The sequence below is a fragment of the Hipposideros armiger genome, unplaced genomic scaffold (genome assembly GCF_001890085.2).
Source record: "Hipposideros armiger isolate ML-2016 unplaced genomic scaffold, ASM189008v1 scaffold_31, whole genome shotgun sequence".
In the NCBI taxonomy this organism is placed as follows: Eukaryota; Metazoa; Chordata; class Mammalia; order Chiroptera; family Hipposideridae; genus Hipposideros; species Hipposideros armiger.
In genome coordinates this window covers 6337836-6364120 of record NW_017731381.1, presented here as the reverse complement: position 1 = coordinate 6364120, position 26285 = coordinate 6337836, and the positions used below count along the sequence as shown (strand labels likewise).

The 26285-nt window shown below is 39.7% G+C and overlaps 1 protein-coding gene across 1 annotated transcript in view; it reads right to left on the bottom strand.

Annotated features, from left to right (window-relative positions):
• The window catches only part of NCOA3 (nuclear receptor coactivator 3), a 101630-nt gene that overhangs the window by 8793 nt on the left and 66552 nt on the right, over window positions 1–26285 (bottom strand). The window contains exons 3-18 of the mRNA XM_019636995.1: window positions 19316–19420; window positions 18319–18491; window positions 17736–17836; window positions 16295–16469; window positions 15288–15476; window positions 15016–15117; window positions 11841–11981; window positions 11212–11359; window positions 10084–10472; window positions 9050–9918; window positions 7334–7469; window positions 6114–6308; window positions 5501–5717; window positions 5355–5407; window positions 5131–5257; window positions 3682–3853 (exon numbers count right to left, since the gene is read on the bottom strand). Of these exons, the coding sequence (XP_019492540.1) occupies window positions 3682–3853; window positions 5131–5257; window positions 5355–5407; window positions 5501–5717; window positions 6114–6308; window positions 7334–7469; window positions 9050–9918; window positions 10084–10472; window positions 11212–11359; window positions 11841–11981; window positions 15016–15117; window positions 15288–15476; window positions 16295–16469; window positions 17736–17836; window positions 18319–18491; window positions 19316–19410 (3282 nt within the window). The 5' untranslated portion in view covers window positions 19411–19420. The remainder of the gene's footprint in view (window positions 1–3681; window positions 3854–5130; window positions 5258–5354; window positions 5408–5500; window positions 5718–6113; window positions 6309–7333; window positions 7470–9049; window positions 9919–10083; window positions 10473–11211; window positions 11360–11840; window positions 11982–15015; window positions 15118–15287; window positions 15477–16294; window positions 16470–17735; window positions 17837–18318; window positions 18492–19315; window positions 19421–26285) is intronic.

Genomic DNA, 26285 nt, shown 5'->3' with positions numbered 1-26285 from the left:
TAACTGCCTGTTATATGCCGGCGTCACTTCTCTGCATGCTTAGACGTACACAAAATAATGTTCAGCAGGTGACAGAAAAAGTAAAAATAAAGATTCCAAAGGAGTGAAGAGCCTGCCGTGCTAAGACACGAAGAACCTGTCAGGGTCCTCATTCACCTTTATCTTCTCATCCACAGACGCAGAATGCCAAGTGTGCAGTCAACAAGGTCTTCCCTTAAAGCACGCTTCACCCCGTGGTGCTGTGACACCACTCTGGCCTTTCTCCCACCTCTCTGGCTTCTCCTTGGAGGAATGTTAGGAATTCATCGGGTTCACCCCTTGGACCGCTTTTCTCACACTTTCTACTTTGATGTTCTCATCCACTAGTGACAACTGCCAAAGTTTCTGTCTCCAGCTCAAATGTTTCTGAGCTCTAATTTTGCTTATGCAAATGACTACTTAACATCTTGACCTAGATGTCTCAGGCATAGAGAACTTAATGTGTTGGGGGCCAACAGCTCTACATGTGGCAATTTGGGGAGTCCCGAAATAAAAAGGCCAGCCCCTTCCTCATCACTTTCAGTGAAGAAGACTGATCCTGCTTTTTAATACATCGTTCTTAAATATAAAAAGAGAATCCAGAATCACCAGATACTTGATGCTGAAAGCTTTCAACATTAAAGTGGTTCAAACAAATAAAAAGTAACTTAAAGGAAAAACAAAGATTTAAAAAGCACAGAATTACTACAATACCCAATATGTCAATAGACACTCCAGAAAGAAAGATCAGAAAAAAACAGGAGAGAGAAAATTATTAAAGAAATGATACAACAAAATGCCCTCCCAGGAGAATATCTATGCATCTAACACACAGCCGAATGAATGAAACAAGACCCATACAAGACAAGGCATCATGAAATTTCAGAGGGAAAAGGTTCCTGTGTAACTCCAAAGAGAATAAATGGAACACGAACACACGAACAAACAAACGAACACACATACACATAATCAGACTGGAATACGACTCAATGGCAACAATGAGTGGCAGAAAACTGTGGAATAATTCTTACAATATCCTAAGAGGAAATTATTTTCAGCCTAGAATTTAATTCACAGCCACATGCAAGGGGGGTGGAATAAAGATATTTTCAGACACACAGGGACCCAAAATATTTTATCTCATGCAGGGATGGAGAAGTTAACAGAAACTGTGTTTCAGAAAACCAAAGGAGTAAATCAAGAAAGAAAATGCCTCTGGATTCAGAAAACTGGGGATCCAACATGGAGAAGAGTGACAATGACCAGTATCTAGACCTGTCTCTCGGGAGCAGAGTTAAAACAAAGGGACAGAGAAGGAACTGAGGTGTCTGAACATGTGAAGAAAAAAATAAGAAATTTTATACTTCTGTTGGAACATCAGGGAGAATTAGCAGTAAGTGTGTAGAAACAAAGCAAAAATAAGGCAATTAACTCAAAACAAACCAACCAACCAAAAACAAAACCCTGTACAAATTATACTTGGCTAAGTAACGAACCAAAATAATGTAAATATTGACTACGTATTTAACAACAGGCACAATTATATTGGGGTACAAAGAGAGCACGTGCCCATGTGTACATAGTGGCTACATTGGAGGAAGGGGGGATAATAAATACCGATGTAAATTTCTTATCTGAAAATCCAAAAAAGCTCTTCGAAAAAAACTAACAATTTTTCATTACCACCAAATGTATTTAAGAGCAAAACATGACCTGAATTCATATGAAGCAATACATAATTTCCATATAACCCACTTAGCGTGACCATTTCTGTATTTTGCTGTAGAAGTATTAATATGTTTGATCACAACCTACTGCCCAAAACTATATAGTGTTGCTCAAGACTCTCCTAGGGAGCATGTAATGTGTGCTATACATGCACCATTTTACCTTTCTAAAATCAAAATTCCTGAATTCCAAAGCATATCTGACTCCAAAGTTCTCAGGTAAGGGACTATGAGGTAGTCAACTATCATATCAGGAAATCGATACAGACTGAAGTTAATAAAGAAATAGCTGCATAAGTATGTTACTTAGAGATATTACTAAAATAAACAGTTGAGTTTCACTACCTGTGAGTGGGGCAAATGACTGTGGTTCTTCACTAAGTACATTTTGTATCATTTTTAAGTTACAAACAGATTACTTTGCTTAAAATAAAAATTAGTTATAACAAAAAAGGAAAGCAGGTCTCATCACTGCTTAAAATCTTCCATGGCTTCCCAATACAGCAGAAAAATCCCAGACTCCTAAAGATGGCTTTGTGGAACCTAGTTCCACTTACCTCCCCAATCCTATACGCATCTCTCTCTGATCTCTCTGATTTTCAGTTACTTTCTAGAACCTCCAAGCTCTTTCCTGCCTGAGGGCCTTGCAGTTAGCGGTCCCTCTTCTGGATCGTTTTTCCTAGCTGTTGGCATAGCTGGCTCCTTCTCATCCTTCAGGTATCATCACCCCAGAAAAAGCTCTCCTGACCAAGTAAGTCCCCAGTTATTCTTTATCATCCTGGATTTGAAAACACAAATATTTTTAAACTAAACAACAAAACTACAGACAAACCCCCACGAAAAAGAAACTGGGAAAACTATTTGCAATATATTAGGCAAGTTAATGGTCACCCTTCAAATTGCAGCTCAAATGTGACATTTTAGAGAAAAGTTTTGACATCCCACAGCCCACCTTAGGAAAAGCTCCCTTTAGGATACAGCCTCATAGAATCATAGCCTGTTCTCACAACCTCTGTCTACTTCTGAGGTGCCCGCCTGACATTCGCCTTGCCCAATGGGATATGAGCTGTGGGACAGGAACTGATTTGCGCACTACTGTTCCTCAGCCTCTAATAAAAGATTGATCAGCACACAGAAGACAAATATTTGTTAAATAAAGGAATTAAATCAATAACTAAACATAAAGTACTATTGCAGATCAACAAGATCAAAACCTCAGAAAACTACTTAAAAACACATCAAAATGGCCAAAAAACAAACTAGGTTCAATCTTGCAAATCAAAGAAATACAACTTAAAACAAGAATCTCTGCTGCCCCTCAGGTTAGCAAAGATTTAAAAGAATAGTCGTGGGCCGGCTGAGTGGCGCGTTGGGTAAGAACTGGCTTGGGACGCCAGAGGGCTCTGGTTCAGATCCCACATAAGGGCCAGTGACGCTGTCCTCTACAGCTAAGATGCTGAACAACAGCTCAACCTGGAGCTGGGTTGCCATGAGTGGCCGGCGACGGTGTAGGCTGCAGCCCCTGCGGCAGTGGGTTGCCATGGGCTACCGTATGTAGCCAGCAGCCAGCATGAGCAGCCGGCAGCCAGCATGAGCGGCCGTCCAGAAGCCGGCGACTGATCAGCCTCATCTGGGAAGAGTGCAATGATGGTGCCAACTTGGGCCAGTGAAGCAACGTTCTCCACAACTAGACTGAAGAACAAAAGGACAGCAACTTGTCTGTTCCCCTTCCCCCAATTCCCCAGCACTGTTCCTATCCCCCAATTCCCCAGGGGGGAAGTAATGTCAATTATAAAGTATATGTTCTCAATTTAATGCTGGTACCCACAAATGTAGTAATGGAACACAAGAAACAGGAAAGATATACAGGCATTCTTGTACATGGTTTCAGGGATGAGCACACACACACTTCTATTTCCATGCTAATGCTACCTACTTGATTTACAAGTTCAGGGATGCCCAGAGCTCTGTCAATTTCTTCTAAGCCCGTGGCATCGGTGTTGCTCAAGAGTGTGTGCAGCTGGTCCAACAATGCCCTTTCATCGTTCTGTCCTTCTAGGTTAGAAGGTGGTCCAAGGAGATCGTCCAGGGAATTCCGAAGAAGTGGCCTAAAAAGAAACTTGCAATCAATTTCAATGGTGCTATTCTTCTTCTTCTTCAAAAAAAGGGGGGGTGGGGGAGGGGGGGTGCCGGCCAAGTGGCTCAGTTGGTTAAGAGCTCGCTAATGGGTGTGAGCTCTGAGCAACACAGTCGCCAGATCGATTCCCAGCCTGAGCTGAGTTGCCGCTGAGCTGCCAGCATGGTGGCAAGATGGCTCAGCTATATATATATATATATATATATATGAATGAATGAATGAATGTAAGGCCCAGATTTTAAACTCACTGGGCCATCTTTGACCACCATATCCAGCTTACACCTCCCCAAACCACCACCAAAATGTAACTGCTAGGCCCCCAGGCATTTGGGGGATTAGGGAGATTAGGCGGGGTGCGGATTGCAGTTTTCAAGACCCTACAAGAACAGAGGTGGTTGTAGTCATGATACTTTTAAGTTGGGAAATCAACAAAAGAACAGGAAAAAGGATAGAAATGTTGAACTATCAGTGAACTGGGCCTGGGAACCTGCCAAAAGAACTTTTTGTTCCACTTGGCTCACAGCAGCGCTCATGTACTGAGGAGTGGAACACAAGCCCCACACAGCCACAGCAGGGGCCCCAGTTCTCCAGCACACTGAGGGGCATGGGGCTAGACATTCCTCCTGACTCGGGAAAATTCTGTGATGAAACTATGTTCTCTGCTGGGTAGAGAAGCACTCGAGTTCATAAGCTCACGTGGTTACATCACTGTCTGCTCAGTAGATCAATTCATTTTTCTTTGCTTAATTCACTGCAGAATTCAAGTTAGAAGTGACATTGACCGGTGACCTCTTTCATGCAAATGAGTTACCAGCCAAGCTATAGTTCACTGTCACCATCATCCCTGAAATGTTTTAAATAATTTTTGAAAAGAACTATTCAATCCTTAAAAATTAACTTTCGATAAAACTAGGCGTACCCTCTGAACACCAATTACCTTGTTAAACTGGTGCTAACTTACCCCCGTCGTGGAGGAGGGTTATAATATTATGAGACAACAAACACCTCACAGAAAGGCTCTCGGGTTTGACAGTCCTGCAAGCTGCACAACACAGCTCCATCTCCCATGAATGCCACTGCTTGCTGCCTCAGCCTCCTTTTACACACCATTACCCGAGAAACGCCCAGGTGGCAACCCTGTACCTAAGTACAGAGTTTTTCTCATTCTCTTCCAGGTCTGTTCCCGTGCTCTGATCCTTTTCTAGATAATCAATGCTAACATTTTCTAGTCACATAATAAAGCCCCACCTATTTTGAGTCCCATGAAGACCTTGTTCCACGGACAACATGCCATCTGGCCAGGAACCTGGTGGGTTAGATGGTGCTGCCGGGCCATAAGGACTGACCCCCATTCCCATGGGAATTTCACCAGGCCCTGGAGGAACAAAAAAAAAAGGGAAATTTTCAAATAAGCAATAGCAAAAATTACCCTAAAACATCTCATTTTCTTTTATTATGAAGAGGATGCTTACGCATTTGAAGCATCTGCTGCTGTTGCTGTTGCTGTTGCTGCTGCTGCTGCTGCTGCTGCTGCTGCTGCTGCTGCTGCTGGTGCTGTTGCTGCTGCTGCTGCTGCTGTTGCTGCTGCTGCTGCTGTTGCTGCTGCTGCTGGTGCTGTAACATTGGTCTCGCACCTGGGATGCTATTGGACCGAAGAGGCAAAGTGGGCATCGAGCCACCCATTGCAGGTCTGGGTAAAGAAGCGTTATAATCCGCCCCTGGTCTTCCCATGGAGTTTGAACTCATAGGTTCCATTCTGCTGGCCTTTGAGTTTGGTAAGCCCCAGTCTGCCGAGGAAGGAGTCTGATTCACAGTCACATTTCTATTTGGTCCACCTACAACAGGTAGAAATGATTAGGTCTTTTCCATATTATAATGAAATCCTTCTTATAGCACATAGGCACAGTCATTATACACAACATCAGCTGTGAGAAAAAAGTGCTTTGTCATCCTAAGGACAGGGCTAGCCAACTCTTAAGACGTTTCTGATGGGCCACTACTGCCACATACTCATTACAGGTTAGAAAATGTCTTAGGCCAGAAGCCTCCTTAAGAGTTTAAATAACCAAGACACAGAATACATAAAGGAAATACTCCTGAAAGCAACATTATGCTACTTATATTCAAAAACCTGTTACTTAATTCTAGTTATTTAAATGGTCTGAAGTATGTTAAATTTGCTTTTCCCAAAGGAAAAATTTAATCACAAATACTAATTAGAAATAACATACCCATATTTGAGCCATAATTTTCCTGACTATCCATCATTCTTGGATTCCCACCCAACATGGGTTGCTTTGGTAACATGGGGAAAGCACTGATATTCTTCACTGGAGGACCTGAGCCAACGGAAACGGGGCTATCTAGAGACACTGCTCGGTTGTATGCAGGACGAATGGACTGCACAGACTGTGGACTCCTCAAACCTGTTGAAAACATAGAAGCACAACACATATAAATATCCTCTGATATTCTAACACATAAATAATCAAGTACAAGACATAAATACCAACGCCACCCACTCAAGAATGTCTTTCTTACTAAAACAAACACTGTCTTCCTTTACAACATAAACACTAAGCACATGCACACACACAAAGCCTCATATTCCAAACAAAGTAGAAACCAGTCTCAGTGTTGGCTGAAGTACTGGAGCCTGATCTGTATCCTGATGTGGTCATTCCTGTTCTGCTACAGTTAATACTGAAAATGTTACTGATGTTCCAAACTTCTGGAGGTCCTTCCATATGCGTACCTGCTAAGTGGCTTCTCTGTTTAAAATTGTACAATTTAAATATAACCAGACAAGTTGCCTTCTAGTCAAACAAGGAATGAAACTTAAATTTCCTCCTAACTTTTTTTTTTTTCCTTTTTCCAATCTATTTCCTTGATCTCCCTATCCATATCAGTTTAGGAAACGGTGTCACTGAAAATAACCACCATTCAGATAATTGTAAATTATTCTTTTTCAATTTATACATATAATATATCCTAATTAAACTGAAGAATGAGGAAACACATGGCTACAGGAAAGAGTCAGCAAACACCAAAGAAGAAAAGTCTCATAGCTAAATGACAAGATTCCATGAGTGTCAAAGGACAGGTTTTGAGATATAGTTTTGGTTGCTTTTTAATCCAATTCTCTGTACCTAAGAAAAATATGTGCTCTAGTGCCTACTTCTCATCTGGAGCACCCCAAAAAATGAAAATTCTCCTATAAGTGCCATGATTACTGGCATCATATTTTTTAAAATGGGAAAATTTAAAAAACAGGAAAATGACCAAAAAGCTTTTTTAAACACATACTTTATAAGTTAGTCCAAGAAACTGAGAGGCAGAGTATGCACTTTGAAGTTATATATTTAGTTGAGTACTAGTCTTAGTGTAAGAGTATATACAGTGTGCAGAAAAGTTTAAAAGGTAGCATGAATAAAACCTAGTTCTTTCTTACCCAGAGAATTAGTTCCTTGAAACATCTGTTGCTTGGTTCCCAGATTACTACCATTTGTGGATATGGAATTATTGTAAAAGTCAGAACTAGTCAGATCACCAAGAATAGCATCTAGATTATCCAAATCTCCAGATCCCTGAAAATAAAAATTTCAAAATTAACTTGTCTACATTACTAGGTACCTAGGTATAAATGTATTCATGGGGAGAACACAGATGAAATGAGAACAAGTGATATGTAATAGTTACCTGAAATGAATTAAGCCCAACTTAAAGGCAGGCTTATTATGACCTCCCACCCCTAACCTTCTTCCTTAAAAGAACAGTTTAAACTACTGAAGATAAATTCCTGGGTTTGGCGGTGCTTTCAAAGGGGCTTTTTTTTTTTTTTAATCTACACTAAATGTTTACTTTTCAAACCGTAGGATATTTTCCAGCCAACATTGGTCAGGATCATTAGCTAACAGAAATGTATGAATCTCCATATACCTTCTGAAAACAAGTATAATAATAAAATAATAAAAACAACAAGCTAATGTTCAACACGATATTCACAGGCATGCTTTAAAAGGGGCTTATGAGGGCCGGCAAGTGGCACACTGGTTAGGAGTTGGCTTGGGACACCAGCTCTGAGCAGCGGGGCCCCAATTCGGATCCCACATGACGGCCAGTGACGCTGCGCCCTCTACAGCTAAGATGGTGAACAACAGCTCGACCTGGAGCTGGGCTGCCATGAGTCGCCAGTGATGGCATAGGCTGCAGTGGGGCTGGCCGGCAGCGGGCGTGAGCTTTCGTTAGCTGCCATGAACCGCTGTGAGCAGCCATCCAATGGCCGGCAAGCGACTGCCTCATTCAGGAAAAGTGCAATGATAATACCAACATGGGCCAGTGAAGCGACGTCCTCCACAAGTAGACGGAAGAACAAAAAGACAGCAACTTGTCTGTTCCCCTTCCCCGATTCCCCAATAAAATCTTTTAAAAAGGGGGGGGGGGGCTTTTGAGGGCCAGCCGAGTGGCTCAGTTGGTTAAGAGCTCACTCAAGAGTGCGAGCACTGAGCAACAGGGTCACCGGTTCGATTCCCAGCCCAAACTGAGCTGCCGCTGAGCTGCCAAAAGGTGGCAGGATGGCTCAGCTAATAAAAAAAAAAGTAAAAGGGGCTTTTGGTCAATAAATTTGGAGGACACTAGCTTAAACAAAGTTAAACAGACATCCTAACTGTAGGACTTCTCCAAGACTTTAATTTTCCCAGGCACATATTACCATCTCTCAGGATAGTGTTTCTCAAGCAGAGTTTGGGAAATGCTTATATAGAGTGTGATTATGTACGTGAAATGTGATTTTAAGTGAAAATCAAAACTGTGTTGCTTAATACAAAAGTTTTTTTCTTCCAGTTTCTCTCTACCAAACCCTTAGTGGCCCAATCTGCTCATTCCAACAATACGTACCTCCACAAACAAGTTCAAATTGGCTATTAACGAGTTACAGTTGTGGTCATTTTAAAACATGAGTCATTTTAAGACATACCCATCTGATATGTCCAAATTCCATCATAACACACTTCACTGATACCCAAAAGAATTACAAAGAAATAACTCAAGACTAACTTGCATAAATAAACCTAAAATAGAAGAATTTGCATACAACACATGGTCTTTCTAACAGAAATGCAATGATGAAACACAGTGACTAGGTTGGAACATACAGAAAACAAGTTACCTCTTCATTTGCTTCTGTCTTAATTTTAGCGTCTTTCTCCTGACTCGAGCTGGGAATGGCGGAGCTGCTGCACTGACTCATTTTAGGGTCCACTCCCTCCACCTTGGGCTGCAGCTCTTTAGAGAGTGTGTCACTAGGATCATCCCTGTCCAGCAGGTATCTCAGCAGTGCATTGTTTTCCTTCTTCTTCGGACTCAGCTGCTCCTGCTTGATGTTCCCTTCCACACAAGACGCAGTACTACTCGTGTCTTTCCCGGTTGCTTCTGCGGTGATCTTGGCCACTTCAGCAGGTGAGTTCCCGTTCTGCAGCAACTTGTGCAAAATCCGGTGCTTCTCTTGCAGCAGCGACCCATGCATATTGGAAGTGGAGGACACGCCTCCAGATGTTGACGAGGAGACCCCAGTGGGACTGGTGACACTGATGGAAGAGTCTTTACAACTTGAATCCATGGGGGAGTTTGTCAAGGAGGAATGACCCCGGTCATCAGAAGAACAGGTGAGCAACTGCAGTAATTTTTTATGACCTTTGCTTTCCAGGGGCCCCCTCTGATTCTCTGACCCTTCCACGCTGCTCTCCTTACTTTCTTTGTCATTGAGGTGATCCCTGCTACTTGACTGACACATTGAACTCTCCACTGGATTCTGGTCACAGTACAAGCCTAAGGGGCTCTTGGAATCCTGACTGTTCATTTTATTTGGTTGGGTTATATTCATATTGGGAGAGTTATCCAATTTGGGGCCTGGTGAAGACAGAGTAGATAAAAGAGATGTCCCCACGCCCTCACTGATAGCTTGAAGGGCACTGAGAGAGCTGCTAGAAAAGCTATGGCTCCCAGTATTACCAGACGGTCCCATGGGAGAGTGCACACCTAGATTTGGAGAAAAATGAGGAAAACAATTAGACTCCCAGATGCTATAACAAAACACCACTTGAGTTTCTATTATGAATGAATTAACTTCACACGAATTACTGTGAAGTGGGAAGAAAAGAATTACAGAAAAAAACAAATTAAAGGAAGTGCCAACATGAATACCTGCAACAGGAGAAAACTGATGTGAGGCCATCTTTGGACTCCCGCGATTACGAGGAGAAATCATGATATTCTGCTGGTTGGAGCCAAGACCAGGACTGCCATGTGGGGGGCTACTCATGTTGAGGCCATAGTTGTTCTGGTAGGAAGACGGTGACTGCAAGGTTGGCCCGGGGTTCACGGGAGCCATGTTACCGGAAGCCCCGTACCTAGCTGCACTCATCGGCCCTGCAGGGCTGGGGTCAGCCAAGCCGTAGGTCCTGCTGCTCAGCATCTGTAAGCCTTGGTTTGGCGACATGCTCATGCCGCCTACTGAACTGTTACATCCAGCAACCGGAGGTCTAATGCCTTGTGCAACAGGGTTCGGGTTTGGTCTATATCCATTCTGTTCCCTACAAAGAAAGAAAACATCAAACATTTATTAAAACACTACAGGCACACATTAAAGCCCTGAACCAGAGGTTTTTTAAAAGGATGAAGTGAGTGTCCAGGAACTTAGCTTCTTAGGCATCATTCCAATACCTAGTGACGATTCCAATCTAGATATTGATCAGTTATTAACCTAATAATATACTTTTTAATAAGCCACCAAAGCTAATCGAATGACACTACCACAGCACTGTGACAGGCCAACAGCTATGTTAACGGCAACCTCAGCAAGGCTTCGCTGGAGAGGCCATCTATCTAGGGGTTACCTGCAGATGCCAGCAAACTACTCAGAATAATTAATGGCTCAAAATCTGCTCCTTCGTGTGTTGTTCATTTACTATTAGCCACGGCAATAGTAACTATCCTTTATTGTTAAAGTTTATTTCAAATTTTAAACTCAATCCCTAAAAGCAACGTACTAGAAATGAAAGGTAAAGCGGTAGTGAGACTTTATATGCTCTTTTATCCACTAGCCTTCCCATCTCCCAGCTTTCCCAGGAAATAATTATTTAATGAACAAATACTCATTTTCACATAACAATATAACCTTAAACACATCATAATCCAGGAATCTAAACTCACTTCAGCAAAAGCAAATCACTGCTATTTCTCGTTACATTTTTCTCCCTTTTTAAATGAATAATAAAGCATCTTGAGAACACTGCTGCACTTAATATGAAAATACAGAGTAATCTACATTACCTCTGAAGAAAGTGGGTTGAGACAAAGCCATGACGGTCATTTGTTACAGGATTTCGGAAGAGTTTGCTTTTTGTTTGTGCAGTCACTATAGTTCCATCAGCCAAAGAGAATCGATATACTGGAGTTTCTGAATGGCCGTGGATATAAGCTGTTGGGGAAAATATCCCATTACTAGTAACTACAATTGGCAAACAGATACATATAGGAGAGGAGAGAAAAGAAATGTACTTTAAATGCAACATTTTCAAAATCCAGTGAAGGAGGGGCTGCCGGTTAGCTAAGGTAGTTAGAGCACAGTGCTCATAACACCAAGGTTGCCGGTTCGATCCCCACATGGGCCACGGAGCTGCGCCTTCCACAACTAGATTGAAGACAACTACTTGACTTGGAGCTGATGGGTCCTGGAAAAACACACTGTTCCCCAATAAAATTAAAAAAAAAAAATCCAGTGAAGGATAAGACCTGCACCAAAATTATGGACAGGCTAAACTAAGAATGCTCAAGAATCATTTTCCTTCCCCCCGACACACACACAAAACAACAACTACAACTGTGTTTACGCTTACTGCTTTATAGCCTGCCAAACATAATGACAAACAATATCAAGAATCAACCTCAAAATTCTTTACCTTCTTGATAGTGACGTTTCTGTGACCATTGCTGCCCATCATTAAGACTAAAAAATCTCTGGATACACCTTCGGATTATATCTTCAAAGCCGGGCCTCATAGAGGATCTCAGTGAATTTGTATCTATATTGACAAGTTTTCCTATTAAACAGAAAATAAGGATTTAAATCCAACCTGCACATATTTACTGGTTGCATACTGGATGGCTTACCGTTGAAGAATAAAGACAGTAAATCTTTGCTCCACTTTCTCTGATCTAAACTTCTGCTTTATCCAGAGCTTTTCTTTTTAAAGGCACAGCCCAATAGGAAACTTTTATATTAAAGGTTTTGCTATATAGACAGTAGGAGTGTAACACACACCTCCTTTTACTTTGTTAACATACACAAAGCAACATGTCCAGATAGCCTCAGGTTCATTTTCATTTAAAGGAAAAAAATAACACCTACCAGTGAAATTGTTTACATCTGAAAATATTCTGTCTTTGCAACTATGAAGCAAGAGAAACTACCTGCCTAAACAGCTAGCAGGTACGATTCTTGCAATCTGAGAGGTGACGGCATTTTTGGACACTTAAAATCCAAACTAGGAGGGTTAACCAAATACTCATGTCCACAAATCTTGAAGTTTCTGACAACTTCTGCTTAACATGAAATACACTAAAGAGATAAAATATATACAAACTCAAAAATTCTATGAAATTAAAGGTTTGTGAAGATGATCTTTTAAAATTAGCTAGGCCTTTGCACTTTCTGAGCCATACCAGGGAAGTTGCAAGAACACACAACTTACAAAAAGTGGCAAAACGGGGAGCCACAAAGACAGTCGTTGACCCATTTTCAAAGAAAGATAAGCATGATATGAAAGCACCAGCTATGTTCAATATAAGAAATACTGGAAAACACTAATCACAGGGACTCGAGGGACCAAAACTGCCCCTGTTGGCCTTGAGAGCTGTGCCAGTGAAGTGAGCCTTGCTGATCTGCAGAATGGTGAAGGTGCATTTAGAAAACTCAAAATAATTACTGACAATGTCCAGGGCAAAAGCTGTGTGATGACGTCCATGACATCTGAACAAAATATGCTCCAAGGTCAATAAATGTCAGACTATGATTGAAGCTCATGTTCATGTCAAGACTTACCAATGGTTGTTTTTGTCTGTTCTGCACAGACTTTACTAAAAAATGTAATACTCAGATCCAGATGGCCTCTTATCCTCAGCACTAACAGGTACGCCAAATCCAGAAGATGATGGAAATCGTGACACAAGAGGTGTAGACAAGTAACTTGAAATAAGTGGTCAATAATCTGATCCCAGTCAGATTGGGAAAGATATAGAAAAGGTTTGCCCATCTGTTTATCCTCTCCATGATGTGTTTGTGAGAAAAGTAAAAATGGAGAAAATCAGTCTGGATTGGGAAAACTCATGGAGCTTCATGGTGAAAGACAGTTCTGGAAAAGCTAAAAAGGTACTAGCGTAGAATAAGCTGATGGATATGAGCTACTAGAGTCCAAGAACCTGTTTAAAATTCAGATCTTTAATGGTGACAAATAAAAATCTTACTAATGGGAAAAACTGACTAGGGAGAAGAGACCAAGGCATTCCAGAAAAAGTAAACACTTATGTGCCAAGAGTAAGAATAATCTGTCCTCAACCACCTCTGCTGAACTTAGCTCTGAAAGCCACATGACAATCACAAAATAAATGCTCAAAAAAACTTGTTAAATGAAATACATCAGGGACAGAGATTAAAATCTCCCCAGGTCAAAAACAGTATTGTGCTGATTGCAACAAATTTTCTCCTATGAAGAAAAGATAGCAAACTGGAAGGTACCAACTATACTTAAAGTAAGATGGCTCTCAGATGTTAACCAAACAAAAGTATTTGGCTTTTCTTTCTAACTTGTATAATAAATACGTATTGCTTTTGTACTGAAGGAAAATACTGATAACTTTTAAACATTCTACTCACTGAAATGCTTAAGTAAAGATATTTTATTTAGTATTTTCAGTAACAAAATGTCAAGTAATGTTATTTAGGGAGAAAATTTAGACTGCCAAATCATAACAGATGCACAAAACAAACCACACTAAAAGGATAATACAACACTTACAAATTCTTGTGTCACAAGATTTAATTATCTCAAGGTAAATAAACAGAAAATTTTCCAATATAAAGTAGTATTCATTAGCGCAAACAGATTGACAATTCAGAATACAAATAACTTAACTGCTTTTCTTCTTCCTCTGTGAAAATTAATCTCAAGCAGCCTCCAGACAAGTAACTGAGCCTGGTATAAAATGGTTTATGACTGCAAAAATAGCTATTTTTTACAGTAAATTATTATGCATGTATGTGTATATAATACGTGTGTATATATATGCACATACATACACACACAGATATATAATAGCTATAGTTATGTTATGTTATGTGTTTATTTAAACATACTCCATTTGATCAGATTACTTATTGGGGGTCCACGTGGTGGACACAAAGCAAACAGTATAGGCTCTGACGTCAGGCAGACACAGCTGCAAATTCTCTTGTTACTAGCCATGATCTTGGACAAATAACCACCTCTGTCACCAGGCCTGTTTCCTCATCTCTGAAATGGAGCATATGTGACAAACCCTTGGCATCACCAGTTAGGGTGAGATGATCACAACAGTGACCCTGAAGGTGAATACAGGTAGCACTGCCAATGTTTAACATCATCACTGTGCCTTACCAACTACGCTGACTTTAATTTTTTACTCCCAAGTTCAAAAGCGCAGTCCAAGACTAAAGCTCATGTTGATGTCAAGAATTACTAGTAACTCTCATAAAAATCACCCATATCTTTAAAACTTTCTCTATGAAAAATTAGTTTGAAGCCAGAGAAAAGAAATGTTAACCTCTGATTCGAAATATTTGGAGAGAAAACCAGGTACCTCTACATTTATTTTTTAAATTTATTTGGGGGATTTTAAGTGTCAAATATACCCAACTCAAATACCAAGAGTTTTAGCGAATCTCTCTCAGGTTGTGTAAGAAATATAGGAAATAATCCATGCAAAGCATTCATTACAGTGGGTGTAGGCACTTCAGTGATAGTGCAGGCTGTGGAAAGAATTAACTTTTCCAAAAATTTTCAAAATGAACAAATTGTACATATACAATACAGTTTTTACCTGAAAGATCATGTCTAGTAATGAAGCTCTCGGGGTTTGATGGAAACGCTCTTTCTCCTGTAGTAATGCGGCGTGCCACACAGATCATACAGGATTGCAAATCTACAACAAAAATTTAACCAGATAAGAGATATATACAATCTTTAAATATGTTCAACAGACCAGTAAGGACCTGACATTCAGTAAGAAGAATTATAACAATGGAAATCACAAAACTACAGGTTTGACTACTGTTTGTTTGCGGAACATCACAGACATGTGATGACTCTTACCTCCCCCTTCCTCCATCATAGCTCGTGGCTGAGACAGGGCAAAGCACTGCATGGTCTCGTATCTCGGGCGCATTTCAGGGCTGGTGTTTACGTCTTCCAGAATATCATGTGGCGTTTTCATCAACATACGGCAATTAAATGTATGGCTTTTTTGTCTCTGGGTCTCATTTGTCCAGGCAACCCCATTAACTTTGGAAAACAAATTGAAAGGAGTTTTGGAAAGCTGACAATTCCGTCTATAACCATCATCAAAAATTCAAGCTATATTTTCTCCTCACACGCATTTTTCCATAGTAACAGCTACACTAACATTTCAAGGTGGCAATACAGTCAAGTTCCCCCTTATCCAGCTGCAGCTACCCATGGTCAACCATGGCCCGAAACTATTATACGGCAAATTCCAGAAATAAACAATTCGTAAGTTTTAAACTGCGTGCCGTCCCACTCCTCACTGCCTTCTTTTACTTAATAATGGCCCCAAAGTGCAAGAGTAGTGATGCTGGCAATTTGGATATGCCAGGGAGAAACTATAAAATGCCTCCCTTAAGTGAAAAAGGTATGTAAGTACGTACATATGTATGTATGTATGTACAGGAGAAAACATGGTATGGGGTTGTCGGAAAAGTCATGACATATTTTTCCTGTTTTTCACTGAAAAAATGCATCATGACTTTTCTGACAACCCAATATATAGAGCGTTCGGTATTTATCAGCAGTTTCAGGCATCCACTGTGGGGCTTGGAACATATCCCCTGTGGATAAGGGGACTACTGTATATAAAACATTGGAATAATTTCAATTAAAATGGAAATCTCACTGTACATTTTGGCCACATGAAATGTATACCATATTCTAAATTCACCAAAGTCATATTTGAAAATGTTGCCACTTGCCTTTCTACACAAATTTAATCACTTGGTTCCTAAAAGGTACATTCAATTTTCTAAGAAATGGTCAAGAAAAAAATTTTTCTCAACTTATTTAGAAAATACACATTAAAAGCCTACCTGTAGATTTTGGTAAGTTTTTAAGAAAATCTTTTCTGTCTTCTTCATGCAATATATTGTAGACACTTGTGTTAACCAGGTCCTCTTGCTTATACTGCAGGTACTGTGTGACATTTTCTGACACAAATACAATGTTTCCATCACGATTCACCACAAACAGGAAACCATCCAATGCCTAAAGTGGGATATGTTAATATTGGATATTACGGACTGAACTATATATCCTTACCAAAATTCAAGTTGAAGCCCTAACCCTCAATGTGACTATATTTGGAGACAGAACTTTCAGGAGATAATTAAGGTTAAATGAAACCATAAGGATAGGACTTCAATATGACTGGCATCCTTATAAGAAGAGAGAGACACCAGGGGTGCACATGCACAGGGAAAAGGCCATGTGAGGACACAGGGAAGAGGCAGCCATCTATAAGTCGGGTGAAAGGTCTCAGAACACATCAAGCCTGCTGACAACTTGATCTTGGACTTTCAGCCTCCAGAATTGTAAGAAATAAATTTCTGCTATTTAAGCCACCCAGTCTGTGGCATTTTATTATAGCAGCCTTAGCAGATTAAGACACTAGCCTTAGCACTAAGTGAATTTGAAAAAACTAATGTTGATTTAACTATCACTGCAAACAACTATCAGCCACCATTTATATTAGCATTAGCACCATTACTACAGGGTTTTATAAAAAATAAAGACAATTTAGAAAAAAGACAAATATAGTCAACATAAACTCTGAATGAATGTCTAATCTAATTTTTGAAGAGTTACATCTTCAAGGATTTTAAAAATAAGAAAATTGTCCTTAGCGCTTTCCATTTTTCCATGTGATACCAAGTCAAGCTACAGGAACTACACTACTCCTTAACGAGAATTTACAAAGAGGAACTGAACTCACCAACTAAAAAGCAGCTGGAGCAAACCAGTTGAAACCAAAAAAGTTGACATGTGAACTTTACAAACAGCTTCAGACCCTGACTTCAAGTAAGAGAAACATTCTCTAAGTGCTATAGGTTGATCGTATCTATTTAAGGCAACTACTTACAAAATAATGCACATTTTTTAAGTCTTAAAAATTCCTCAAGAATAAAAAACTGTAGTATGCCGTATGCAAAAAATGCACAAAAAGTCTGAGCTAAAATATGCCCAAATATTACCTTTGTGAATGTATGGGTTATTTGCCTCCCTTGCTTCTTTATATATTTTTGTTTGCTTTCTCAGTTTACAACTACATTTTGGAGGGCACCCCTCCTCCCCCGCACAGGGTGCTTGAGTTATATGTATTGTAAATACAAGAGCATTTTACCATCATGTTCAGAATACTGAGTTCTGTCTCATAAAAAGAAACATGGCTTCTTGTTCTCATTACCTATCCAAAATGTCAACAATTTTTAAAAATCAGCACAGCTTACTGGATGACTAACACCATGTACTTGCCTGGAGTAAAAGTGGTCCTAAGGAGTCTTTATCAATAACTCCCTGTCCTGTAGAAGACACATCAGCTTTCTGAACATCATCATCACTGGAAATAGCTTTTCCTAAAAAGACAGAAAGCAGTACTACAGATAGCACACATATCAGTGATTGATTAAATCCACCTTCAAAGAGGCCCTAGAACAGACACAAAGAGACACGCACACACGCGTGCATATGCACATACACAACATTTCCTAGTAAGGAAATGATGCTACAATTTTTAGATGTTAAAATGACATTTCAGAGTTACCCAGGAGGGCAGATGGTACCCTAAGTTTGCTTTCACTACTAAATGTAGTGCTACCCCATGGCTTCCTGGAAGGGAGCTAACTCGGGACAGGGTGAGTAATGCTGGCCTTTTTCCAAATCTCTGTTAACAATCTGCTAAAGAGCAAAGCTGGTCAACTCATCTGTCCATTCCCACAAAGGTAGCCTCAATTATCAGTAGTCCCCACCTAAGCAACAAGGTAACAAAAAGGCAAATGTAAACACAGTTAACAAGTTCCTTCTAAAAGACGTGAGTGTTTTTCTTACTTTGTATTACCTTGCTCTTTTATTTGACGAATCTGTCTCACTGTTTCCTTTAAAATTGCACATTTATCTGGTTTGACATTGAAATTGTCAATATCACTAAGATTAGCAGATATCAGTTCAGCCAATTCTTCAATATATTTACTCTCCTGCTCCCGTCTCCACTTTTCACCACTGCAGGTAAGACTAAGAAGGGGGGGAAAAAAGCCATGAATATACACCTATCACAAAAGAGCCGTGAGCAGCATCAGTCCCTACACAACACCATGATGTTCATATGTAAATAAATTCAGCCAACAGAAACTATCAGAACTTTATGTCTTGGAGAAATAGAATATAGCAGGAATTCATGCAAACCTAAACTCAAGTCCACTTTTTTGTTAGTGGGCAGTTGGTCTCAGTTTCATCATCTGGAAATTGGGGATAAATATAGTCTTTACATCATACAGACAGTAAAACAACTAACAAATAATAAAAACCAGTGGTAGTTAGTTATTAAATGATGAGGTTTTACGAATTGTTTTTATTTTGCAACTATCACATTAAAATTCAAATGATGTTGACCTTGGCAAATACTAAACAGGCTGTACAGAGGCAGTATTTTATTTCTAATTTTTGAACGTCTAACTTCAGTCAGGAAAAGAATGATGAAACCTCCCAAATGCCAAAAATCAACTTATAATATGTTCTTAAAGGATATTGAAGATTCTTATTTATAACAACTTTGGTTATCTATTCCTAACTCCTACCTCTCCTGCTGAAATGCTTCTGACAGTACCACAATTACTATAATATTCTTGCTTCTATCTGAATCCGCGTTAAAGCTTCTACTACATCATAAGGATGTCCATCTCATCACTGTACCCCTCTACTTACTATAAAGAAAAATAACTGTATTTAAGCAAAGGCCAAAACCAGAGATAACAGAAAGTTGAAATGTTATCTTTAAACCAAAAAATAAAGGCACAGGAAGGCGACCCCGATAAAGCATCAGGAAGCAAGCTGCCTACCCTTGTCCTGGGGCATCACACGGCAATTTGCGTTTCCGTGAGTCTGGGAGCAGTGGATCCAAGGAGTTTTCTCCTAATCCGCTCATCGTGAACATACATCAGCAACTAAGGAAGAAGAATAATAATAAGGTGAAAACATAAAATCTCCATGACTCTATAAATGTGCTACATGCCTGAATGACTGACTCTTGTAATTCAGACCTGCTTTCCCTAAATGGTTAGATAATTCTCAGTATTATTTATCATAAATGAGTATTCTGAAGACAACTTCAAAGTTCATATTCCAGTTTAATTATGCAGAATAATTAAAGCCCAAGGCAGAAATGTTTCTCAAGTCCTACGAAAAATGTGTACATTAATATCTCACAAAGAATTAGGCATCTTCTTCGTATTTTTTTTTTTTAAGATTTTTATTGGGGATGGAAACAGCGCTGGGGAATTGGGGGAAGGGGAACAGACAAGTTGCTGTCCTTTTTGTTCTTCAGTCTAGTTGTGGAGGACGTTGCTTCACTGGCCCAAGTTGGCACCATCATTGCGCTCTTTCCGGGCGAGGCAGATCAGTCGCCAGCTTCTGGACGGCTGCTCACGCTGTCTGCTGGCTACACACGGTAGCCCATGGCAACCCACTGCAGCAGGGGCTGCAGGCTACACTGTCGCCAGGGACTCACAGCAGCCCAGCTCCAGGTTGAGCTGTTGTTCAGCATGTTAGCTGTAGAGGGCAGTGTCACTGGCCCGCATATGTGGGATCCGAACCGGGGCCCTCTGGCATCCCAAGCCAGTTCTTAACCATCGCGCCACTTGGCCGGCCCCATCTTCTTCATATTTAACAAGAAAAAGGGACTGCCAACTCTTCCACTAATAAAATCTTAAATTTTATTTATACCCAAGTAAGCACAACTAACAGCTTATCTCATCATTTGGTAATAAGTGTTCAAGTAATAAAAGTCTAAATTATTTCAGGCCATTTTCAAGGTAGTATATTTTTTCCTTTAGATCATTTCATTAATATTTATCATCCAATGTGTTTTTCTTTTTAAAGATTTTATTGGGGAATTGGGGAAGGGGAACAGACAAGTTGCTGTCCTTTTGTCCTTCAGTCTAGTTGTGGAGGACGTCGCTTCACTGGCCCATGTTGGTATTATGATCATTGTGCTCTTCCCAGGTGAGGCAGATTGCTCAACGGCCATTGGACAGCCACTCACGGTGGCTCACGAAAGCTCACGCCAGCTGCCAGACAGCCCCACTGCAGCCTACGCCATCGCCAGCAACTCACAGCAGCCCAGCTCCAGGTCGAGCTGTTGTTCACCATCTTAGCTGTAGAGGGCCCGGCGTCACTGGCCCTCATGTGGGATATGAACCGGGGCCCTGCTGCTCAGAGCTGGCGTCCCAAGCCGACTCTTAACGTGCCACTCGGCCGGCCCCAATGTGTTTTTCTTGTTACTTCAAAATAAACCTAGACTGTATAAATAACCCATAAACTCCACTACATTCTGCTTAGAAAATAAATGTAGAAAGATAAAACTCCAGAGAGAAGGTGGGGTTTTGACAAGATCCACAAAGCAACAATTATTTTAATATTAATTGATGGAAACAATATGCCTTGGTTAAAGTTTCACTGATAAAGAAAATTAAATTAGGGTATTTCTGGTTAAAAAAAAAGAGATTTTAACACTCAGTAGCTCATAAGCTTAAGACATCTACTAAACCTTCACTTACTAAGAATTTTATTTATCCTCAACTCTTGCTTAGGAAGGAAATCATTGTTCTAAGGAATTCCAAGTCAACCAAGAAGTTCAAACGTTCCAAACTATCTTTTCTTAACATGTTAAAATGTATCTTGCATTCAATCTAGATTCTATAAAACATATATTAAAGGACAAAAATTCCCACTAGGTGGCACAATACTACCAGGAAGGGACATTAAACAAAAATGCACAATTTCACACAAGAAGCTAATCAAACTTTAAAAATATGTAGCTTTAAAAAAATCAAAATCACGTAATCATTAAGCAGTTCTACATTATGACACTGTCTTCACAGATGCTCAAGGTATGAAATAAATACCAACAAAATTCATTCTATCTGTAATTTTCGTAGTAAAATAAAGGCTGAAAAGCTGAGATCTTTTGAAGACTTGGTGGGGGTTTTTTCTCTCTCACAATATAAGTTAAAATAAAGGAAAGAAAAGAATTTAGAATAACTTTGATTAACAATGGCTCAATGTTATGATTTTAAAGCATACTCAGAATACAATCCAATCACAGAAGACTTTTCAAGCCCCTGAGAACACAGTACAGAAAAGGTCTAAAATGGACTTTGCACGGAATCAGAATACAAAGGCCCAAAATATACTCAATCTTTCAATACGAGCTCAACTGTGTAGATCCTTGAGCCATTTTTACAATTATTCTCCTTGTCTAAAATGCTTCTACTTAAGAGTTCTTTGCTGTACTTAAATATATTAATATGACAATATACACTTTAAGCTTTCAATTCTCCCTCGGTATCCATGGGGGGCTGGTTCCAGGACCCGTCAGGCACCCAAACCCATGAATGCTTAAGTTCCTTACATAAAATGGTGTAGAACAATGCATACCGTCTGTCTGCCACGGACCCCCAACCATGGATCAGAAATACTGCTGGATGCAAAACCCGTGGATACGGAGGGCCAACCATACAGTTAAGCAAGATAGTCTATGCAATTATTTCAAATACAGAATACTAGCAATTTAGAATAACTTCCAGTGCTATCAAAAATTTAATGTAAGAAGTAGATCCATGATAAACCAGATTTAAAATGAGCAAGAATCTTATAGCAATTGAATAGAATTCCTCCTGTGAAAACTACAGGCCTCTCCATATATCACAATCAAGTTATGGCACATGTATGTTTAAGCTTAGACAAACAGAATATAACAAACTGCTAGAAAACGTACATTCCCAACTTGAATCCAAGCTCAAAAGCAGCAAAGAATTACACTTGCCAGCTCAAAGGCCATGCGCGTGTCATGTGTGGCTTAGCAGCGCTGACTAGCTTTCCTTTTGGTTATCTGCAGTTAAGACAGGAGGGAAAACCTTGATTGTGCACAACAAACCAGCCATAGGGACAAGGATACAGGAAGTACTCACTCCCGGTCCAAAAGGAAAAGATATCAATCAACAATGCTAGTAGTGTCACTAGGCGAGCAAGAAGTTTGCAAGAAGTTATTTGGCTGGGGCCTAAGAAAAACCACGCCATGCCAAAATGGGGAGGAGACAGGTTACCCAGTAAATCTTAACTGGCATAGAGACCAACTAAAATAGTTTACTTTTCCTAAATTAGTAAGGGAGAGGGACGGGGGTAGCTTTCGTGGCAACACAGTGCTGGACATAGCGCATATTCTATGTAATTTCTTACAGGGACTCTCCCAAGGTAGGTATTATTATTCCCATTCTGGAGATGAGGAAGTAGCTATATAACTTTCCTCTAGATCACACAGAGATACTGGACAGCAGAGCTGGGCTGGGACTACAATGTTTTCAAACTTTATAATCAACAAAAAAATGTGTATCAAATGTTCCTTGGGTATTTTATCTCTCTCTCTCTCTCTCTCTCTCGCTCTCTCGCTCTCTCGCTCTCTCTCTCAAAATATAAACCAAGAAACTTATACTGATGAATCCCCCATCTCCAACAAGTCAGCCAGAGAATCTCTCAGCTCCTCAATAAGAACCCTGAGAAGCTGTTACATCCAGGCTTAGGGGCGGTCAGGGTTAAGGACAGAGGCAAGGGGTTGCTCAAGTTCAGCAGACACTAAATGCTGCTACTGCTCTCAAGCCCCTCAAAACCAATCATTACAAGTCACCAGATAAGCTGCCCTCTGAAGTGGTCTAATATTAACCATGACCCTTATTTCTACTTGAGATGAACAGTCAGTGGCTCACACAGCAAGAAAAAAACTTGAGATCAGAAAAGCACAAATCATACCCTAAAATAGTGTGTCAAGTGTTTTGCTTCTTGTGTTTTGTGAGATTAAATGCTGGGGCCAAGAACTCTTTGACCAGTAATTTAGTTTATCTGTCGGGCTTGTTTGCCCAACATATACAAGGTATGGTTAATATGCTAAATAGGGGGTGTTTCCTGAGAATCAGAGTAACTGAAGGAAAATTTTCAAACAACTGCGGATTTGAATTGGTTTACTAAAAACTGCTTGAAGCACTACATAAAAGCAGAGACTGCTCAAGCCAATTAGAAGAAAAAATGCTCCTGGAAAAAAAATTATGAGACAATCAATCATACATAAAGAACTACCCCAAACTTCCAAACTGACACTCTCACTCAAGACACTTTCGTATAGTCACCAATATTTGTCTAAAGGCTTAATCCTATGAGATTATATATTCTAAAACGTCAAAGGTTTTATTTCAATCTATTGTGCAACTCTAAGAGATCCAGAACCATGGAGGAAAGAACTGAACAAAATACAACCTGTGTATTTTTAGGGGCAAGGCAGGGGCAAAAGAAGAAACAAGTCCATGAACATCGAACTGCTATGAAAGCTTCCTCATCTTCCAGAGAACATCTCCTACCTTTATGCTTTAATTCAACCCTGGTCAAGAGGATAAAAGCTAAAAAGAGACGAGGAGGAAGGAAAAGCGAGGACAGTTTCAAAAAGAAACTAATTGGCAATATCCTTCTGTGTTTGTTGTTGATAACCTGTTATGTTTAATAGGATAAAGTATAAACCACCTAATGCAATCCATATGTCAATTTAATTCCATTGCAGCTCAAACATTTGCATGCCCAGAACCATTTTCAGTCCAGGAAGTAGAGATGAATGACACCACACACTGCTGGAACTCGCAGGCTAGCAGAAAAGGAAAACATAAACAATTATAATAGCATAATTTGGTGAGTGTTAAAATAAACGTACTGTAATAAAGTGCCATGGAAACACAGCTGATAGGAAATCTACCAGCCTACAGGTTTTTTTAAGGAGAAAAAGTGTATAAATGGTGTCTACAATAAACTACCCTGGTGCAGACTTTTGTCAGGAAATGGTATAATCTCAGGTCCTAGTCATTCTTTTCCTCTATCTTTAGTTTATAATGCCAGCAAATTTGGAAAGGGACTACCAGACAGTTACAAAGTAAAACATGCTAGTTTTAATATGTAAGTTGAGATGAAAAGCATCCTAATGTAAATTAACAACCATTTTATCTATAAGGTTTCATTCTCTCTTCTGCCTCTGTATGTCTGGCTTTTCATTCTCAATCAACAGTCTGACCCCAAAAGCCCTTCACATTTACCCTCCAGTTTACACCTGATGAAGTTGAACTCAAACACAGACTCCCCAGAGGCTCTGGTATAGGACTGGGCTTACCAATTAGCCAAGGCAGGTGCTGGCTGCAACACGAAGCTTGTTGCCAAGAGCCTTCTCAACCTCTACATAAGAACAGAGCTAAAGTTCACAAATATATGCTGTGCAGAGGGAGTTAACAGCCAATCCCATCTAAATCAGATTATCCACTTCTGACAGCATACTAACTAGCCGCATGGGTAGGTCTTTAGTTGTTTTCAAGGTTACACTGTTTCCTACGATTTGATACACTGAATCTATGTCATACATAAGATCAGACTTAAACTTGAGCTTCATAAACCTGATTTGTTTCATTCTACACAACATAGCACCTGTCATACTTCTTCCTCAGCACCACCACCAATGACAGCCACCCAAATGACCTATGCTAAGAGATTTTGACAAAGGGTGATCACTGAAATATTGCTTTTGTTTTTAACCTCGTCATTAATTTTAGATTTCCCCTTTATCCCTCTTCTATCTAGAATACTCCTGACTCATCTTTCAAGATCAAACTCAACGGTCACCTCTGGTAAAACCAATCCCAACTCTCCCAATTAGAAAAAGTCTTCCCTTCTTTATTCTCATCACTTTTCATACTTTATTACAACATTTTACAACACTACACTCTACTCTTATTCACTTTTCTGTCTCCACTTTCTACAAGCTCTAAATCATTATACAAATTTGTATAAGACTATTTTATTACCAATTCCTTTGTCTTTCTTTTTTACTACTATCACCATTCCCCCTTACTCCTTTTTCTAACTCCCATTCTCTTTTTTCTTCTCATCCCATTAGCTGTATGTACTTCTGACCAATTCAATCTTCCTAAATTACAGAGAGGATTCATGGGGGTTGACAGGGAGCTAAATACTTTGTAGAACATTTTTGCTTCTTCCTGAGATGTAATTTTCACTTGGGTGTTTCCATTCCAAAAAAATACAGTGGCTTCAAGGTACCTTTCAAAATAAACCTCAAGGGTGTGAACCCTTCTGCTGATTTATTATATATACTACAATGAAAAGATAACAGGGATTTGTTGGAGTCAAATTTGAGAGCTGAATCTCAATTTCACTAAAAGGTAAGCCTTTTGTCACCTGTAAAAACTGGGTATAATCACACCTCACATATTCATATGTTTATTGTGAGGATGAAAAGCAATTCAAAGCAAGCAACTGGCATAGGGAATAATGGTGATCCCTCCAAGGTACACAACACCAAAAACAAAGATGTATGCTGAGCAACACTAATTTCGTTCTCATTTGAAAAACAAATAGCTACAAATATCCCATATGGCAACAAATTAAAAAGAATCAGATAAATTAGGCAGAACTATTCAGGCTAACCTCAACTTACAGTTAGCTGACTGGAATTCAAAACAATTTCCCACTGAAATAATGTGGTGAGTTGTAGCTAGTAGCTAACATAATGCCATGAAAATAGAATGTAACTATTGTCATAGATATCTGTTAAGATAAACAAGTATAATTTTAAAATAAGTAGGCACCTTTTAGATTTTTTTCTTTTAATTATTTATTATGAAATACACATTTTTTAGAATTAGTTTCAGCTGTACAACACAGTGCAATAGTTATACTTTTTACCCCTCGAAGTGACAACCCCCCTCCCCC